We start from the raw sequence: 22,302 nt of genomic DNA, 5'->3' as shown, positions 1-22,302 counted from the left end.
ATCGAATTGTGAAAATATGTTAGGCAGTTGTATATGGATAGACACTTCTGTGACTTCTATAGCAACAAAGTAACTAGGAAAATTGCTTACAATTTATTGGATATGCAGTCAGGGCATAGGTCATGAGGATTTTCTACAGGTTAGAGCATATATGTATTTTGCTACAACATATGATGACAACAGCTTTACAAGCGCCCTCAGGTTTGCTATAAACTTTTAGATGCCCCTTGACTCAACCTTTTGCTTTCTCATTTGGATCATAAATGAGAAGAAATTGTACCATATGTTCTTTCATATATTAGTATCCGCTACATTTCCCCATACCTAGATAAAGATTGTTCTCTGTGCTATGTTGGATGAGTCACGGCAGTGTGTATGTACATGCTGATACACACACAGATCCTGGATTGTCTTTCTGCTAATAAGTGGGTGACAACTATCAAATTGCTATTTTCAGATAATTAAATAAACCAGATTCATATGTCTGTTCTCCAAGCACACCCTAGACATATTGCAGCTGGTGCATGCTCCCTCCCTGGTGCTGCCCTCCCCTGTCACTGCCAGTGTGATCAGGGGCAGACTTCCCGCTATAGGCTTAGGCAGTTCGTAGAGTTGAAGGCATGCTGGGTGGTGTGGTGTAGATAGTGACTACTATTCTACAGTAGTTTGCTGTCAATCATTCATAGAGATTATCATGAAATTAAACTTCATGTGAAGCTAAATATAATGCTTCCGATTCCTGGTACTGGCTCCATTCCTGACACATGACCCAAATAGCTGTGTGCTGTTTTCTTCTATAGGAAGGGATATACGTTGCAATCAAGTAATTGGGTGTGGGAGCATTTGCCAGCATTGTAGCCCTCTATCAGAACACTCTGATGTCTCTAACCATAGGCCCGCTGTTACATGATGTCATTATAATGTCTCCATTGTTTATGGTGACATGACTATAGACATGAGCGAGCCAGCCGAGGTTTGGGTTCTTATGAACCTGGACTGTCGGCTTCTGATTCCCTCTCTCTGCCCCCTCTGTGGAGAGGTTGGACCACCCGGAAAACTGGGATACAGTTTGAGACCTATGGCTGTATCCCAGTTTTCCAGGTACTCCTTCTCATCCGCACTGAATGGTAATATATTATTGGAATAGTCAAAAATATTCCTGTGACATGATACCTTCATTATCTGTTCCTCCCTTTTGTCACAAAAGTTTTAGTCCCCAAAGTTTTATCCCATAGCTAAGAACAAGAGATATTTCAGCAACAAACAGTATTGTTGAGGCCTTGTGTCCTTCCACCTGGGGCTCATATGTAGTACAAATATATATTATGGCATCATAATACTCTGTACCCCAGGGATGGGGCTACCACCGTATATCTGGGGTGGAGTCCCCTGGACCTCAGGTACAATGAGATAGAACGACAGAGCGGGGTGCTGTCCTTTTCTTGCTCTGCTGTTCATTCTTAGGCTATGTTCACTTATAGTATTTGGACTAGTAATTCTGTCAGTATATTGGTCAGAATTTCAGTATGAGGAGTGGAACCAACCAGCCAACTATAATGGGAATATCTGCACAGTTTTTGTGTTTTCAATCCACTCCTGGTTTTAGTAGAAAAAATACTGAGCAAAATATTGTGTGTGAACATAGCCTTAGGCTGCACTTTACGTCTCCACCCTGTCCCTGCAGCTCACAGGGGGGCACAGTATGGTTCACTAATGGGGGAGGGCATACTCTACAGAAATGAGTTGCAGTTGGCAGACATTGTCATCTGAATAATTCCAATCAAAGAAGATGCCATTTGTTAGTCACTAGATATAACTGTAATCACTTATACGGGCTGCAGAGGTCCTATATAATACCAGTACATACTGTGTTATTTGGAAACTGTAAGTTGTTTTAGAAAAAAGTTGTCTAAAAATAAAAAAAATATATATGTCTGTGCGTGTTTGTTTTGGGTTTGGGGGGGGGGGGGCTCATGCCCCAGATATTTTTTGTGTACTGTTGTGTACGATGTAGGTATGCTGTGTTCCATATAACAGAGCTGTTCTACCTTACACTGGTATTCTACTTGGTATACCAGTGGTACAAGGAGCAAGGGCCCTATGCGCTGATCTTGTAGATCGACACTCATTCTAAGGGCACATTAGGATGGTGGCACATATGATCACTGGATCATTCTTATGGCTCTCTGCTTTTGTCATTCATTAGCTGCAAATCCCCATTGCATCATCATACAGGGAACTAGCCTTTTTTCATTCTTCAGGGGATCCCTTGCTTTATTGCATGGGGTGGTATCAACCTGTTATTCCAATAATTAACCTGTGTAACACCCCTAGCATAGACCCCTAGAGACTCTCTGTGGCTATGTACAGGCCTCAGTGGGAAAGTGTTTCAGAAACTGTAAGATGCAATTGTTATGTAAAACTTCATACTAACAATTATCCCAGGTGGACACAGGGCATGTGCACTATTCAGTATAAATATGAAGATTTTCTTTTTGGCTATTTAAAAATTCTGTGAATGATCTATGTGCAAGAAAACACATTGCTCCCTTCTTATAGACTGTACATTATAGGCACACATGGCAGATTGACTGCCATTAGAAATTTCTAGAACAAACCTGGCATGTGCAAGTATGTGTTTGCTGAATAAAGTTTTTTACATTTTTGTTCTTTCATCTGCCGTAAAAAAAAAAACATTACAAAAATTTACTTTAGCGACTCTTTTGGGGGAAAAAAAAAAGGTTTGAGTTGAAGCTTGGTGGGCATACTAAAAACGTTAAATATTACTCATTTCCTTTATTTCTGTTCTAAACTAAGAAAAGGTTTTCAGTATCATTTTCCTTCACTCCCAATTTATATTTCTATAGTACTTACAAAGGAACTGTTAAAAAATACTATATGATTAATTTATTTTATTAGTAATACAGGGCCGGGACCATGACTAAAGTTTATTTTATCATGAGAAGAGTGGTGGTACTCAGGGGCGGATTAACTTTACCATTGGCCCCGGGCTGTTCATCAAGCCTGGGCCCCCCCCACCCCACTGTAACTATGGCAACACTAGCCTGGCGTTCATAGTACAGGATAGATAATGTCATGATGTCCTGATTTGTGCAAAATTGCCATAAAAAACTGTGATTTTTTGCAAATCATGGCAGAAGTGTAGCCAGGAGACAGTACACCATTGAAAGTATAGGTCTTTTTGGATGGTCATGGGCCCCCCAGGAGCTCAGGGCCACGGGCTGCCGCCCAAAACGCCCCTATTATAATCCACTACTGGTGGTACTGTTTTCACTTACAATTACAATAGTAAATCTGCCATTTGTGAACTTACCGCCAGGCTGCATTCAAGCATGCGTAATACTGACACATGCTTATGTCCCTGTCACAAGTCCACAAGTCTGCCTGCAGGTCTTATAGCCCAAACTGGCATCGTCATTAGGCTCTATGATTCTTTCAGTTTGGTTCCGTCCATTATTTATTGAGAAAATACAATATAATAATGTGCTCCATTAATGCTGATGGAAAATTGCCCGCCAGTGCACCTCGTATAGAATAACGGCTGCAACTGATTACAACATAATAATAACCATAATAATAAGAGACGAGCAAACCTCGAGCACACTCGAGTTCGCATGAACCTGAGCATGCTCTAGGTTCTCTCATCTCTAGAAATGATTAAAATAAGGCCATACTTTCTTTTTTTTAAAAATGTTGTGTGAACACACCTTCAGTCACCTCCGCTGCCAGTGATTGGCTGAGTGGGCCGTCACTGAGCAGGGAACCAGGAGAAGCAAGCAGGAGTGCATCGGGGGAAGGAGCTAAAAAGTTAACTTTCACAGTACTATGGCACTAAATTTATTCATTTTCATTCCACTGCAAGAATGGAGTGCCATAGACTTTAATAGCAATCAGTATCACAATGAATTGCACTGTGATAAACTCGCAGCATGAAATCCGCTGCCATACAGTACGTGTGAGTGAACCCTTGGTAAATAAGTCGGGAGATCTGAAAAAACAGTGGACATGGACCCTTCTGCTACTTATTTTATTGCCTATTTTGGGGCAAACCCAGCTTTATAGATAAGGTATGAATGGATTTAAATCTAGGAAAGCCTATATATAAAATGCCATACCTAGAACCAAATAACTGGGCCTTGATGATTTGTTAGGTTTCATATATGGGCCCTAAACCTAACTTACACCAACAAACTTTCTTTGTGAATGGATTCCATAGTAAAGGGATTTTATAATGTGCTTGAAGGGTGACTCTACAATATTGGGTATCTCTACTATATTGAGAATATTGAGTCCACCTCTGCTACTTGCATGAAGTCAGTAAAGTAAAAAAGAAAAGTCTCTTTTAACTGCCAGTTTAGGTCTCAAAGCTCCAAAATGTTTTTAAAAAAACTATGTTAATTTCTTTTTTAAGTGGAATGTGATAACATTTAAAAGATTTACACAAAAGAGTAGACTTATTATCCTCTATATTATTCTGTTCCCTTAATTTTACAGTAATGTTTTTGTTTACAGCCACATTGACCCCAGAGATTTTTCTAAAGCTGCTGCCACTAATTTCTAGAAGATCAGATGAAACTCTTACGCTTTGTCTTTGAAGTATATATTGTATTATAAAACTTCCCTGCAGTTTATATTGTCATTATATTTTTATTTATTTGGTAATTTATGGTAATATACCTGTTATTCCTAATTCCGAGTATCCGTTTTATGATGTCTAAACCTTCTACCTGAGTTCTATGAGAATCTGTTGGACAATCCCATATGCAGATTTAAGAGACTATAAAGTATGTGTATGATGGGCTAAATGGCGTAATATGTATATAAGATAATAAGACATTTATACGACTGTCCATGACCACTGTTGGACTAAAGATTTGTGCAAAATATCATTGTCTCGAGTTTAAAACCGTCATACAATTCCACCCATGTATATCTGTCACTTCACTACAGAATTAGTGTATCAGCCAAACTGTATATATTTTCTACCCTTTCGGTAAGAAATGTTTATACTTCACTAGCTGCATGTAAGGAATGAGTGAAAGTTATATACACACATTTAAGAGAGAACATTCACTAGCATGGTAAATTATATAAGCTGTGTCCTACATATAGGCAATAAATTATAGAAAATAGAAATTACACTCGATCACTCGGGCACATCCATAAATCATAGGCAGCAAGTACTTGTTTTACTGTCTCAAAGGCGTCTATAAATTTTTAGATATAAAGAAGTAACGTGTCACATTAGTACATGGACATTCGGAGAAATGATGAATGAAAGAATCGCGTCTCCGTGTTTTTTTTTAATCTTGGGGCCGGTGCAAGGGTTAAACCTGATATGAGCGCTGCCTGCGTAATTGTGGTGTTGGTGAGTTGTCAGCCCCACGCTAATTACTGCCGCCCGGAGGATAATTACTCTCTCGGCTCTTACAGCCACCGCAACAATCTCGGCATTTACTATGTCACCAAACTCACCCTCTGTCATTAACAAGTCAACCCCCCCCCCCAACACAATCTCACAGTCTGCACAGAGGATAATATTAAAACACTATGCCCATCCACCTCTGTATACCACCGAGGGCAGGGGTATGTAGCCCTGATCCACTTCACATTCCATTGTCGTAACCTTTTTGTTTAAACAGCAAACATACACAGAAAATAAAAGAAAAATCATGCTGATTATAGGAAAACATTTAAACCATTGACCATTGTATTGCAGAGGATGATGATAAATTTACTGTCCGTGCCACAGATCTTCATTATTTTGCTGTCACATATACTCAGATTATCAGCATTAGTGCCTGCCATGGTTGATACAGACTGGATTATATGTGAACATTACAGATCAGGTTCTGAGTATACAGTGGTGCTTTTTCCGAGTTTGTGCTCAGAGGCATAAGCTTTACAGAACTTTAAGTCTTAGGCTGAATTCACACAGATCTTTGCACAGGCAAAACCTACAGTGATTACAGTTTAATACATGCGGATAATATTTTATAAATCTTATCCATGCTGCCGACCTTGTGGCCAAAGAAAAACACGCTGATATGTGGCGGAAGAAAAAAATCTGCCACAATCTTTCACAATGGTCCATGTTTCACTTGTTTCATGTGTTAAAGGGAACCTGGCACCCAGAACAAAACCCACCCTAGCCCTGGATAAAAGATCATATACTTACCCTGCTACTGCCATTGCCGCCCGCTCGTCTGAATGCTCGGTATGCAGATGAGCAGAGATGAGTCCGATGTCCATAAGAAATCACTGGAGCAGTAATTTCCTATGGACATCAGACTCATCTCTGCTCATTTGCATATTGAGTGCACAGACGAACAGGCGGCGATTTCTCTGCGGCGGAACCAGGAGCAGGAACGGTAGGAGGGGGTAAGTATATGATCCTTTATCCAGGGGTAGGGTGGGTTCTGCCTCTGGTGCCAGGGTGACAGGTTTCCTTTAAGGCAGAGGGGTCAAACTTGTGGCCCTCCAGCTGTTGCTAAACTACAATTCCCATCATGCCTGGACGGCCAAAGGCATGATGGGAATTGTAGTTTTGCAACAGCTGGAGGGCCAGGAGTGTGACAGCCCTGCCCTCAGGTTTGCTATGTTACAGTACAAGAACTGACCATACGTCACCTTTTTCTGTTGCATAGTATATAGTATCGGATTGTCTGAGCCTTTTGCTATTGATGCAAATCTAAATAGTAATAGGTCTGAATTTATTAAAGCATATTTATATAAAACCCAAATATGTATATATACATTTAGGCTAGGTTTACACTGTGTTAAGGAGCCACCACTTTGCATGATTCCATCACTCATACAAGTGATCACCCCCCAGGTAGTACAACACGGGGGGTTCCTGGTCACGCAACTGGGAATCGCCTTGTAGCCCTAGCCTAAATGATATGAAGTAAAATATATTAGACAAACACAGGGTCTGTGTTTGTTTGCATAGCAAGTCTAATATTCTTCCCCGAGCTACAAAGAGAAGTGGACAGCTATGGGGTTTCCAGATTTCCTGTACAGCCCTTCCATCTCCTACCACACATTACTGGCTTCTTATTTGGCCTCTGCACACAGAATCCTGTTAAAGGAGCCGTACATAACATTGGAGAAGAATAGTGCATCGTAGGCAATAGCCATGTTACTGCAGAGTATATTATAGTATAGCTGTAAGTGGTGGAAAGTGGCGCTTCACTGTTACCACACCAGTCCATGCAATAGTTAAATTATCAGGCAGAGGAAGATGCAGAGAAAGTGAGAGGGTTAGCCTAAACCACCTGCAGAGGAGGAAGGAGGGGGCTACAGAAACCCTGAGGCCAAGTTGACACAGATTAGTGCAAGAGTGTCAGGGGTCAATGAGACAATGATTACAAGGTCATGACAGCAATAACACAGACACGTGTCACTGAGGCTCACATATATTACATACACAGGAAAGCCCTAGACAGACTGCAAAACCAGCACACTCATCATGTGCTTCAAAAAGAATACAGCCAAAAACCTATATAGAATATTTTATATTATAAAATTAAAAAGAAAGAACATGAAATGAATTGGAATCAGAGTATACCCCACTTATTTTTGTGATGTTACCTGTTGTAATCCAATTCATATGGCACACAAATTTATAATTTTGGCCCACTGTATATTATACTGTTACTGTATACCTTATTACATCATCTTGCTGATGGACCTAAGGCGGCTCGACACTTCCTTCTACTCCATCTCATTTCACTGTTTTTGGGTGGTCAGAGTGCTACTACCCATAGGCCTAACCAATTGTAAACACTTTTGTATTAAACCCTCTTTAAAGGCCGCCACACACTTTTAACACCCCTTGAAATGTTTGCCGTAGTTTATTCTATTAGCCATTAATGTTGTGGTATAGCGGAAGTTGGAGAACTGGCCAGAGAGCTTGATGTCTAATAAAAATATATGTGATGACATCAAACATGTTGGTAAATGTGGTTGGTCTTTTGTGGTTAGGATTAGCTTTTGCATCTGTTTGACTGATATAATATTAATATTATATATATATATATATATATATATATATATATATATATATATATATACATAAGATTCCAGAAGTAGGTAAAGGTCTTGTACCTTGTGTGACAGTCAAGACACACGTAACAGTGCCAGTCACTTGCAGCAGTGCTGGAAATTCCGACAAAATTTTGTCTTGTGTCTGTAAAAAGCAGGAATGCTCCCAGGGTAGGAGTAGACAGCCCCCTTTCCAGTCCTTCCCCGGAGGCCAGCTGAACACTGTGATCCTGGCACCCGTGCCGTACCCATGATTGTCCCACTTGTGACCAACATAAGTCTTCTAAAAACTGGGATATTGTGAGCAACTCCTGGGGACACTCTGTTAAAAATTAGTTTTTTTTATTCCCTAATTTATTTATATACTTGACAATGTGGTGAGTTAAAACATATGCATAGAGACATGCAAGGTTAAGAACACCGTCTAAGTTTTCTAACTGCAGTTTAGAGAGTGCAGAGCCAAAAGCGTATACATGTGTTGTACAGAATTCTAATTAAACATGCCACAGACATTAGGTCACCACAAAACTTCACTTTTAAAGGGGAAACATCACCAAACTCTCCCTTTTCTGTGGTTAGACTGTTTTGTCACCAGTCATTTCACGCAGATTTAAATAAAAACTTTTAAAGGGAAGATCTTTAGAATCAATCATGGCCATTACTTCAAAACTCAAGCAAATTATGTTTTTATTGGTCAACTTGTCTTATTTTATTAAATGGAATTCCCTAGAAGTGATTTTTCATTTTTCCTATTATTTCTCCAGCGATTGGGTGGAGCACCCGCACCGTTTCCAAGTACAAAGCACTAAAACATGGTTTTTCCAGACACTCGGCAAAACCATCTACCTATACAAATAGTGGATACTTCTGTATGTTTCCTTACAGCTTCCTTTTATGTAAAGTAAATGCAAAAGAGAAGGATGCTGACACAGAGAGTGCACCATGTATTCACCATGTGCACCATGTATTCAAAGAACATTTGTTCAAAAACAGGATAAATATATATATTTAAACTGTCTACAAAAAAAGAGGGACTACTCTCTTTGACTCCCAAGGTTAATTTTCACCAGTTGGGGTTCTGGCAGGCAATCTATGGCCATAGATGTCGACAAAATATTAAATTGGAATATCCATTTAAATCGATATAATAAATTTAGTATTTTTATGAAGACTTTTCTTTATGGTTCTTACATTACTCATTTACATAACTTCTATCCATTCTGCCTTTGTTGTCTTTGGAAATAGACAACAATTTATCCTGCAGTGACCAAGTGGCTTTGTCACCTAAGCTCCCACAATGCACTGCTCTCTGCTAACAGGAAACCAGCAGCATTCTGAAAGTTGGCATGAGATACACATAAAACATTCTACCACTAATGGATCAATATTAATATCACTTGGTCAAAGCAAAACAATAAAGTTGCAATTTATATTTTGTAAATGTAAGTGAACTCTGCCTGACTATTATTTTCAGACTTTCACCTTAGGCCTGATTCACATCACGATTTTGCTATCCATTTAATGTATCCGTTCTATGAAGGGGGGAAAAAACGGATGGTAAAAACGGAAGCAGTTGTATGCCATCCGGTTTCCATTGACTTGTGATGTGAACCTGGCCTTAGCATGAAAAAATGGCCCTCTCCTATGTTACACATGACTTACAGTTACTTTCTATTATTTTATCAGAATATTGGGGAGCGATTACTTATCTCAATCACTGCAGGTAAATGACCTATAAAATTTATTTTTAGACTTTGTACCCACTACAGGATTTTATAGGATTTTAAATGCACTAGATACTGTGATATTACAGGGGTATACAGGGAGTCTATAATACAGGAAATTCCAAAAAACAAAAAAAATAGTCATGCAGCATTTGTTAATAGACAGAAATAGTGTTCCATTGAACCATTGCGTGGCATTCAACCCATGAAACTTTGGGCGAAACTGTGTCATAATAAGACTCTTACTGGGCCCTACATAGCATCCTCCATCGGATGCTGAATTACAGAAGTAATTTCCTTTAGCCTTCCTCTAGCTAAGAGTAACCCTCATAATAATCCAGACTTCCATGCAGAACTCCATTTGGTGGCATGCGGAGTGCCTCTGCCTCACTGTGTGCATTAGGCCAAATGAATTGTAAATGGCTTCTCTGCTTTGGACAGTTGCTATTTATTACATGATTACAAATACTTGTGCTTCTTGGACCCTAAATCATCTGTCATTGAAGAGTCGGAAGACCCCCATACACCTAATAGTATCAGCTTAACCCACCGCCAGTGGCAGGCTTGGCTGACTTCAGTATAAAATGTATGGGTGAAGGTTCCCTACAGCACCACCACAGGAGAAATGGAGCATAACACAACATCCAATCGGTTGTCTGTGCAATGTAAGACAGGACAGGTCCTCTCTTTAACACTGTTCTTCGACCTGGCCAAGAGATGAAGATCCTGGACAGGAGACCCCTTATATTAACTCAGAATTTCTTAAAAGGGTGAATGACCATGATTTTTTTTTTTTTTAAACTGAACAACCCATTTAAAAGATTTTCATAGAACTATACAAAGAAGAAAGTTATTGTTGGCTCTGTTTTTGCTACTGTTACTGTTTATGGTTGTATTTGTTGCACTAATGTCTTAAGGGTTGCAAAGCTAACAATGTCCCTATATTCATATTGGGTGATTAGATTTTGCTTGGCATTGTAGTATAATCTAGTCTAGCCGACGAGCCAATGCAGTCACCATGTGACCTCTGACATGGAATTCACATAAGTCGCCACCAACCTGAATCACTGAATAGTTTTATTTAATCACCAATGGTATTGGTAGAACCACTATTTTAATAGTATATGTGAATATATTTTTTGCCCATTTTCCCTTGGTTTCATAAGTGGGCAAAGGGTTAGCTAAAGTAACCTTATAATGTGAGAAACCCCAGCAGACAACTCATATGTCAGCTTTCCCAACACCTGTGAATGTGACATTGGGGTAGACTATAATCACACCTATATTATAAGGATTCAGACTGTGTTCACACATTAGGGTCATCATTCTGAAAAATAAAACTACAAGGTGTGAACAGCTTTAGAAGATCTTCACAAAATACATTTCAGTAGTCATGTTAATGTACAATTAGTTGTGCAACTGCTTTATTCTCAATGGGATAAAGTGAAGTGTATGATAAATGGGCCATAGAGGATAATAATGCAATATTTAAAGTAGGTGTATGAAGAATAAGGAATTGAGAATGTCTAAAAATAAATATATGAAAAAAGAGCAGCAGAGACGGAGACAATTAGGTGAGAAACTCAGCTACCTAACATACCAGCTGTTGGCTACACCGTGGTAAAAGGGACTAAAAGCATAGCGGGAAGAAAGTTAAGTAGAAGGAAGTGTGAAAAGAATGGTATGGAAGGGTTAATTTGCGAATAAACACAAGTACAGGCGCACAATGCTTCACTGTGTAAGAGCAGCTCTGCCCTCCTCTATATACCTCTGTACACCTCTGAATACTTCCCCTCTGCCAGAGCAAACACACACAGGGTAAACTAACCAGAGGACAAAGCAGAGACAAATGTCACTTACAGGTGCAGGTTACTGTCCTCAACTGAACCTCTGACTTGCTGGAACATGGTATCCAGTTTAGTGTAACCACTGTGGCATCTTATAAACCTCCTGAACATCAAATTAACCCTGTACTGTTATACCAGTGATCCACATTCTGACCCCAATGTTACAACTGTGGCAGTTTGCTGTAGTTGATGTGTTCCTAGTTCTCTTATTATAGTTTAACATGATATCACATGATGTTGACTTCCCTTCTGTTGCCCTTATAGGCTCCTATTACAGTAACCCGGCTCCTGATCCTCTTATTACCCCTGTAACATCTTATTACAGTAACCCGGCTCCTGATCCTCTTATTACCCTGTAACATCTTATTACAGTGACCCGGCTCCTAATACTCTTATTACCCTGTAACATCATATTACAGTAACCCGGCTCCTGATCCTCTTATTACCCTGTAACATCTTATTACAGTAACCCGGCTCCTGATCCTCTTATTACCCCTGTAACATCTTATTACAGTAACCCGGCTCCTGATCCTCTTATTACCCCTGTAACATCTTATTACAGTGACCCGGCTCCTAATACTCTTATTACCCTGTAACATCATATTACAGTAACCCAGCTCCTGATCCTCTTATTACCCTGTAACATCTTATTACAGTAACCCGGCTCCTGATCTTCTTATTACCCCTGTAACATCTTATTACAGTAACCCGGCTCCTGATCTTCTTATTACCCCTGTAACATCATATTACAGTAACCCGGCTCCTGATCTTCTTATTACCCCTGTAACATCTTATTATAGTAACCCGGCTCCTGATCCTCTTATTACCCTGTAACATCTTATTACAGTAACCCGGCTCCTGATCCTCTTATTACCCCAGTAACATCTTATTACAGTACCCCGGCTCCTGATCCTCTTATTACCCCTGTAACATCTTATTACAGTAACCCGGCTCCTGATCCTCTTATTACCCCTGTAACATCTTATTACAGTAACCCGCCTTCTGATCCTCTTATTATCCTGTAACATCTTATTACAGTAACCCGGCTCCTGATCCTCTTATTACCCTGTAACATCTTATTACAGTAACCCGGCTCCTGATCCTCTTATTACCCCTGTAACATCTTATTACAGTAACCCGGCTCCTGATCCTCTTATTACCCTGTAACATCTTATTACAGTAACCCGGCTCCTGATCCCCTTATTACCCCTGTAACATCTTATTACAGTAACCCGGCTCCTGATCCTCTTATTACCCTGTAACATCTTATTACAGTAACCCGGCTCCTGATCCTCTTATTACCCCTGTAACACCTTATTACAGTAACCCGGCTCCTGATCCTCTTATTACCCTGTAACATCTTATTACAGTAACCCGGCTCTTGATCCTCTTATTACCCCTGTACCATCTTATTACAGTAACCCGGCTCCTGATCCTCTTATAGCTTTGTACCAATTTAGTGTGACTTGTTGTCTGTTTATAGTCTGTTCCTGACTTTGGCTTCAATGATCTGTCAGATAATCTTTCAGATGTCTGTTGGTGTAATAGGGCCCTAACATGTGATTACGGATTGTCTGCATTGTCCTGTTGAGTGTATGGGGCATCATCGGAGCACTTCCACTGGGGTCAGGGTGAGTACAACATCTCGTTTAACCTGCCCTTTCATTTCATGTCCCTCAAAAGTTTTATCTAAACTCCTTTAACCCTATCCAATACACTCTCCTAGTACTAGTCTTGAACAGAGTTATTAAGGATATATAGAGGAGTAAGAGTTGACAGTATATGTTTCTAAGCCAAGAGTAAAGTCTAAAGGTTGACATCTGTGATCAGTCATTCATATTGAAAGTTCTTTTACTTGATCAGTTTTACAGTCTACAAGAAGCAAAGTAAACATATAGTAAAATAGATTGGTGCTCTTTTGCTTTCATTTTAACTATCCAGCTATGGTAAGTGATTATTTTTTTCTGCAATATTGTGTGAACGTATAAACAACTTCACATTATGGTTAGTAGCATTTTTCCTGTTTACATGAAGGGAAGTGCTGCAAGATATGCTTTAAATATGCGATCAATGAAAAATGATGACTGGCTTCATATGCAATGGACAGTGGTCGAGAATGATCATTTTTACTAACAATAGTTCATACAGTCATTGTACTGACTAAAAGGCTCTGAATGCACAGATGTTTACTATATAATACTTAGTATATATCCTTAGTATATCTAATGTGACATGTTTTGAAAGTTTGAAATATCACAACGTTTATAGTATGGAAGTGAATCTTTCAAAAACCTTTGTGCTACTCATTTACATATCCACTGTTTTTTTTTAAATCTCATTTGTATAGTAATATTGAATATTAACTTAGCAGGAAAGTGGTATTTAAAGCAGTCTGGCTTTTTGTGGTGGGTGGGGATAACAGCTGTTAATAGAGCATGGGAATTGAATAGATGAAATAAACTGTGTAATGGAATTTACAGTATATTGAATGGGACACATTGGAGCCAAGGCATTCTATATAGGGCTCTGTGTCTTTTGACTGACACCATCAGGGTCTTGCACTGTCCTCCCCCCCCGCCTCTCGCCCCCACCTCAGGAAGGAAGGATTGCCAGAGTCCCCATACTCTGTCCCCAACGTCTGTTCGATCACAGATGTCTCCGTGAGAGGAAATTCAGCTGCTCCCCTGTTTATTTGGCAAGAGAAAAGTTGGAACAGAGAACATAAAAATAAGAGGGAGGAGAAGAGTCACTCCTTCATTGCCAGGGGTTCCCGGCAAAACCAAAGGGACACAACGGCATGGCAGGGAGAGACCAAGTGTAAATGAAATTTCACTATAACGTTGGGAGACTGTCCCTCCTACCACATGGTGAGAGAACCATTTGTACAGATAGGACTCCCATTGTTGGGAAAGAAAGAGATGGGACTCCATTTTTACGTGTACATAATGTGTAGTCTCGGGAGACGACCTCATACGTCCTTGTAGATGTCAGCAACAGTGTCCCAGAAACCTCTCAGTGCCAGCTAATACTGGATTTTACAAGGTTTTATTAGTATTCCAAGTCTAAAAAAATAAGCTATCCATAGAGAGTCACAACCCATGGCCAAAAAGGCTTTTAGAGATTATGCTATCGACCTGCTAAAGTCTGTGTGTTTGACTGGGTTTTTGGATGTGAAGAAATGGTAGCTCCAATGTTTCTAGTCTTGTCATGAGCCAGACTAATTTTAAACATTTTGTTTATTTCCCTGAACTGAAATTTTCTTTTTGGAGAGTAAAAAGAGTAAAAATAAGTCTTTAGGCTATGTTCACACACCGTCAAAATGACGTCCAATTTTCCTGGATGGCCATCAATTAACGGCAAATAACGGATGGTATTATATGAGGATCTGCTGTTTTCCTTAAAAAAAAAAATATATATATATGGCGGTTATTTGACGTAAAGTGTGTGAACAGAACCTGAAGGTGTATAGTTATGAAAATACACTATTAACTTAAATACTTCAACGGATAGATCAAACTAAATATTTTAGTCCATTGGGGTTTTGCAGTCTTTCATTTTTGGCCTATTCAATATTGTTGGTTTGTGATGATTACTATACGGCAGGTAGCAGCACAGCGGGCACTAAACTATAGCAACAATCCCCATTGATGAGGAAATGAGATGGCAAGTTACTAGGTGAGTTAAGAAAAAAATCACGTTGCGTTCAGTACGATATTGAATACTCTCTACTCTGTGATGTGCTTTCTATGGTAATGTTATATGGGTCCACCTATGTACCAGGAAATTATATCATAACTAAAGAACATTTCTCAGAATGTATTAGTTATATTAGTATCTTTATGTACTTGTAACAAAGTAATTACTATTTAATACCTGAGTGTCAAAGGTTAGTTCTGGATTTGATCTGGATCTGGGAAAACATTAAGTGCCATTGTCCTACCACGTAAAAGCAAAGAACAGTTGATGTGGCAAGACACAATTTATGTTCTAGTTCTGGGAATTATATATTTCTATGTTGGTTTGGATTCCTGGACGTGGATAGGTTAGAAATGCAAGTAAAAAGCAGTGAAATCTTTCAGATTAAAATTGACCTATCATGTTCAGCTGCTAATGTTTATGTCAGAAAATAATTTCTTTTTTACAGATAGCAAACATAGTAGACAGAATACATATGGTATTAATGTGACAACTTCCCATGTACAAACAGCTGGACAACCTGGAACTTACACTCCTCCCCAGGTGTGATCGTTCTAACATAAATGCTGCCCCTCTCCCTACAGAGCAACACAGACAGGAATGAAATAGTGACACAGGCTGTCCTTCCCACCATAAAATTAAACAGAAAGGGGCAGTGTGACAGGGAGCAAACCTATCCCGTCACAGGGTGACATAGACAAGAGGGAAGACCTATGTACATGGAGTCTGCTTCTCCATTCATAGGGTGACACAGACAGAAGGGAGGAGCTATGTAATATGGAGTCTGCTCCTCCTACCACAGGGTGACACAGACAGGAGGGAGGAGCTATGTAATATGGAGTCTGCTCCTCCTACCACAGGGTGACACAGACAGGAGGGAGGACCTGTGTGACATGGAGTCGGCTCCTCAGACCATAGGGTGACACCAATAGCTTGGAGTAGCTTTGTGACATGGAGACTGCTCCTCCTACCACAAGGTGACACACAGGAAGGAGGAGCTATGTGACATGGAGTTTGCCCCTCCCACCACAAAGTGACACAGACAGGAGGGAGGAGCTATGTGACATGAAGTCTGCTTCTCCCACCTTAGAGTAACACAGACAGGAGAGAGGAGCTATAAAGGAGAAGTCCAGCAGCATCCAATCTTGAAATCTTTATTTAGCTCACAAGCAGAAATACGTTTCGATGAGTCGAAACTATTGGTGCTGTTGGACCTCTCTACCTATAGGAGGGCGGAGCTATGTCACAGGGAGTCTGCTCCTCCTACCACAGGGTGGCACAGACAGGAAGGTGGAGCTATGTGACATGGAGTCTGCTCCTCCCACACAGGGTGACAAAGGAGAGAGAAGCTATGTGTCTAAAGTCTGCTCCTCCCACCACAAGGTGACACAGGAGGGAGGAACTATGTGACATGGAGTCTGCCCCTCCCACCACAGAGTGACACAGTCAGGAGGGAGGAGCTTTGTGACATGGAGTCTACTTCTACCACCGGGTGACACAGGAGGGAGGAGCTATGTTACATTGAGTCTTCTGCTGTCTCAGGGTGATACAAAGAAATGGGTAGAGCTATAAGGCATGGAGTGTTCTACCACGGTGAAGTGTTATATTGCCACAACTAAGTTGATACAAAATGGAGGCCTAAAGTGCTATAGAGTCTGCTCCTTCCACAACAGGGCGTAATGATAGGGGAGTACTATCTGACAAAGTGTCTGCCATATGGACCACCTGTGTATCACAGTTTTTAAAGGAAACCAATCACGCCGAAAATCCATCTTAAGATAAGGAAACGTGCTGGCACATCACCCAGCACGTTTCCTAAACATCCCCCTGTAACCTCCGTGCCCCCCTCCATCAGTCAGTAATCTTACTTTGAAGAAGTCCCGCGCTGTATGTAAATCTCTGGCAAGTAGTCACGGTGGGCGGAATTAGTCAAGGTGGGCAGAATCAGTCACAGGTCCTGGGCGTCTGTAATGGCTGTAATCACGCCCAGAGGGGCGTGCTTAAGGTCTGCTTTCCATCCACGTGACCCGGCGGCTTGCATTTCACGTCGGCGGCGCGCTGACATCATCCGCACGCAGCGCAGACGTCTTCTGTAGTCCGCGCATGCGCAGTACGTCGGGAGACGCCGCCGGCGTACTGCGCATGCGCGGACTACGGAAGACGACCTTAAGCACGCCCCTCTGGGCGTGATTACAGCCATTACAGACGCCCAGGACCTGTGACTGACTGATTCTGCCCACCTTGACTTATTCCGCCCACCGTGACTACTTGCCAGAAATTTACATACAGCGCGGGACTTCTTCAAAGTAAGATTACTGACTGATGGAGGGGGGCACGGAGGTTACAGGGGGATGTTTAGGAAACGTGCTGGGTGATGTGCCAGCACGTTTCCTTATCTTAAGATGGATTTTCGGCGTGATTGGTTCCCTTTAACCCTCTTCTTGGGTGATCAGGAAGCCATGTATGATATTGAAACTTTCCTGTCACATGTACAAATATAACATAACTGTACTGTAACCTAGTAATATATTTTGGGAAATCCTTAAACTAAATAATTTCCATATAAATATATCATTGTTACTCTTAATTCGTGTATCTATAAAACCAAAGAAGCCCCAGGTTTTTACACTTTTCAGAAAACCAGATGTAAAATAAAAAAGTGAATACAAACAGGACAAGGAATTGCCAAATTCAGTCTAATGATCGAATGAATATTCTAAGATTTACAGATGTATATTACAGAGAAGTTCCTTTTCTATAGAGATATGTCTATGTAGATGTGAGTTAGCAGTGTAGCAGTTGGATCCTATAGAAAGAACAATAAAGATATAATTGATGTTGATGAGGACGTAAGTGTTGTACTTTGTCCTGTACGTGGTGGCAGACACTGTAAATCAGCACACCCGCAGAGAGTAGTGAATGTTGTGAAACATGTGGTAGGTCATAGGTTAGGTCCTCCTCTGCATGGGCTCCAACCTTCCTGACATTTCTAACCAGCAAATGCCTTTTTGTTTTCACCACAGGAATAGTGCATCCTCTTTCTAAAAGTGAAACACACCTTATTTTTTTGATGGCATTCCACCAGTCATTTCTTCATATGTTTCCGCCATAGAAGTAATGTGCAGAGGGTGTATGTAATTATGGAAATATACCTATCACTTTTATGGTATCTATAGATATAAAAGTAAGGATAATCTATAGACGTTCAAAAACTCTGCCTGCTATTAAGCTACTTTGTTTAGCGTCGGTTTGTAACACAAGATGGCGGCATCTACAGAATTGCACATTTTTGTGACAGTAGTCATAGGGATAGGGTTGCATACAAATACTAGCCCTTTTTGTATCTTAGATGTTTACTTCCCCCTTGTAAAATCCTTTAAAATGACTGAAATGCTGTCCTTTGAAGATATGTTAAAATTAGTTTAATACAAAACCAAACAATTTTAACTATACCTTCTATAAGTCATATAGTTGACTATATAATACAGATTTTTTTTTTTTTAACACCCCCTGTATTTAATGACTGCGTTTTCATTTAACACAAGCCCTTTATGTTCTGTCCATAATATACTTCACCAACTGTATACTGTACACTTAGGAAAGTTTGAAATTCTTTAGTATGTACACCTCAACCAGCTCGATATTGATGCCACCAGTAGATATGTAAAAATATCAGATAAAAGAAAACACTGATATTTACAGTAGAAATAAAAATAAGAAATGCAATGTAGTCACTCCCAAAGAGTTATACAAAGTTTATGGAAAAGTTAGAGGATAGGAAGTAGAATTAGTAATAGTAGTGTTAGTAGTCTTTATGTCTAAAAAGAATAAAATAGAGGTTAAAGTCAGAAAAAAATATGTGACTCATACGTAGAAGGAACTTATTTTTGGGTTGTAAATCTATCTTCTATCTATATCTTATCTGTCTGTCTGTCTGTCTATCTATCCAACTACGTATTCAATCTTCTATCTATATCTTTAAAAAAAAAAAAAAAAAAGCCACCAGCCTACATTGGTAAAATATTTAAATTAGTGATTTACCAGTGGGAAATGTAAAGCCATAAAAAAAAAAAAACACTGGCCAATAAAAAAATATATATTTTTTTTACATAAACTAGTGCTCGTTCTTTATTTTACAAAATATTTGTACTACAATCGCTTTGGTATTGCTGCAGAGAATATTATTGTCTGTCTACATGTACCATTTCATTTATTTTTTACATACTTCAATCATATTATTGTTTTGTGAGATGATATAGAGCACCAGAAGCCCCAGAAGGCAGCGTTTTTAAAGATTATTTGAAGTATTCAAAAACAAGTATGTATGCCTAGCTAATGTTTGTGTGTATACTCCTACATGTCTAGCTATATGTATAAAACAACACCTGTCTATCCTCATATAAATTTACAGCTACATTTGTAGAAATGCGTCTTTAGTATCGTAAAAACATTTATAAGGCTAAATAAATACATTTTTAATACCATAAAGCTCTGTCATATTTTGTAATGATAACTACCTACTTAGTAAAAAAACATAGATAGATATACTGATCTGATTTTGTGTCTTTTAACATATATTTGTAGCACTAATTTTTTGTAAGATGTCAATGAAATCCAGCGTGTAGTGGAGACAATGCAATGTAAAGTTGAGGCCTGAAAGATCTGTGTATAGCAGAGTGCAAATTTAGGCCTAGGCCCGTGTGCTTCTAAAGGCCTAAATATAACTGAGGCAAAGAGAACATTGCATTAGTGTTAATATACAATGAGCGAATGTTGCAATGGTCCGTTTCACACCTCTAATGACCAGATCTGTTTTGTTTCCAATTCAGATATCTGATTTGGAACACTATCAACCTGGCATTATGAGATGATCAGATAATAGCTCTTTAAAAACGTTAGGTTGCACAAGATGTATGTGTGTTATAGCTGCTATTACTACAAGACTTACCGGGCGTGTGGACGAAGAAGGCCAGGTAGAGGTCCAGTTCTTTAATGGACACTCCAATGTGATGTGGTTGAACGCACAACCCTGGGTTGGAGCACTGGGGTGACTTATAGAGACGTTCCCCATCTGTGCTCTCCAGCGGAATCCCCTTAAACAGGATGACCATCACCAGGTCCAACCTCCACACCTTATCTGCCTGGCGAAGGCAGTCAATCCTCCGAATTTTGCCCTTCTGATCTGGGTTAGAGAGGACACAACATGGAGGCTTCTTCCCGGTGATGGTCAGGACAAAGTCCTCTCGGAACTCTGGCCGGATGTCTTTCCTCAGCTTGGCCAAGAGCCGTGACGCCCACTTCTGCTTGATCTCAGGCTTCTCCCCCAATAATTCGTCCTTCACCGCCCTCTCCTCATCCTTTGACATCCGTTTCTCATGCTTCTTAAAGTATTTGCGCTTCCTTGCTTGTAGATTGAACCATGTGTATGAGAATGCGCGCACATGGGGAAGAAGAGCTTCGATGAAGGGGTGAAATTCATCCTAAAAGACGAAATAAGAAGTTTAAAACAAAAACAGCAACTCAAGACATATTTAAAAAAAAATTAAGAACTATTGTAAGTAAATGAAATGCATTGAAATATTATGATTCAGTAATTATTATACTTTCATATTTATATTATTTTATGAATGGGAAAAATATTAACATTTCTCTTTCTCAATGAAGTTACACGAAATATGAATGTGATAATATATCTGTGTCATTAACAGCATGAGAATAAATGTGAATGAGGGAAAATGGTTACCATGTCTTGGTGTCATATCGAACTTCTGTAGAAATTTAAAACCATCCAATTTCGGAGCTCATTAGTATAAGAATGAGAGAGAAACAGAGAACATGGGGTAGATAGGTGAGTGCAGGGATAGAAGTGATGAAACAGAGAAAAAGTAAAGTGGAGCATAAAATTTATGCGAAATATGCAACCTATCAATAATATAAGAAAAAACCCAACAAATTATTCCTTAACGTAAAAATTTGGAAGCAGTACAATACAAATCTAAATAAAAAATGTAATATACTCCAAACACCAATTTCTTAATGTCAAAGGCCTGGGGAAAAAAAGAAGGTAAACGAAAAATCCAGGTGAACCGAAAGCAACAGATACAACTAAAATGTCATCCGGAAAAATGAAGATGGTACATAGAATACAAATTAAAGGAAAATGTCTAGGTATGCATTAGAAATATTGAAGATCGATATGAAAAAAATAGAAGATAGCAAAATGAAAGGAAGGGGGGGGGAAAAAGCGGAAAAAATGTTCGTTTTTTTTTCGAACGGCCGATTTGAGTGAAAGAGAAAGCTGGGTTTTTTTTCCTTTCTGTTTAAACTCTCTCTTTCTTTCTCTCTCTCTCTCTCGTTCCCCCTCTCTCCTGCTTTCACTCTCCGTGCTGAATTGGTGGCCAGCATCGATGCCAGGGAAAAGAGAGAGGAAAAAAAAAAGAGTCAGAGAGAGACTGATTCGAGCAGACCCACCTTTTTGGCAAAGTGAACTGAAGAAGCTGGCCAATAGCAGAGAAAAAGGGAGGGGAGAGAGAGAGAGAGAGAGAGAAAGAGAGGGAAGGGAGGAGGGAGGTGTAGAGCTACAGAGAGGGAGAGAGAGAGCATGAAAAAAATATTGAAGGCAGAAAAAGGTTTTGCCAAAACAGACAACTTAGAAAAAAAAAAATAAAGCATACACAAAAGTTTGACGCTTCACTTTCTTCAAACTGACAAGATAGAAAGTTACTGCCTGCTTCATTCCAGCTTGTTGTCTTTTATATTATTTATTTTGGTTTCATTTTTATTTTTGATTTATTTTGCCATGCAAGTTTTGGCACCAGAAGTAAAACAGTCGCTCATGGCTGTGGATGTGTGTGTTGGGGGGGTGGAGATGAAGCAGATGCCTGTCTGCTGTTCGTATATATTCTTTATTTTTATTTATTTCTCATAGAATACCTAAGCATGGTAATCATGCTCCTTCCATATGAAAA

At 39.7% G+C, this 22,302-nt stretch overlaps 1 protein-coding gene across 5 annotated transcripts in view; it reads right to left on the bottom strand.

Moving 5' to 3' along the window:
- NFIX (nuclear factor I X) overlaps window positions 1–22,302 on the bottom strand; it is a 123,946-nt gene that overhangs the window by 40,315 nt on the left and 61,329 nt on the right. For 4 of the 5 annotated variants that reach the window (XM_069947060.1, XM_069947053.1, XM_069947078.1 and 1 more), the window contains one exon: window positions 20,283–20,814. In XM_069947060.1, coding sequence (XP_069803161.1) covers window positions 20,283–20,814 — 532 coding nt within the window. Of the gene's footprint in view, window positions 1–20,282; window positions 20,815–21,077; window positions 21,743–22,302 lie in introns of those variants that run through there. The other variant, XM_069947070.1, reaches the window with a different exon arrangement.

This window comes from Dendropsophus ebraccatus, chromosome 1 (genome assembly GCF_027789765.1).
Source record: "Dendropsophus ebraccatus isolate aDenEbr1 chromosome 1, aDenEbr1.pat, whole genome shotgun sequence".
Classification (NCBI taxonomy): domain Eukaryota; kingdom Metazoa; phylum Chordata; class Amphibia; order Anura; family Hylidae; genus Dendropsophus; species Dendropsophus ebraccatus.
Note: the sequence above shows the minus strand (reverse complement) of the source record. Positions and strands in the feature narration are given on the sequence as shown.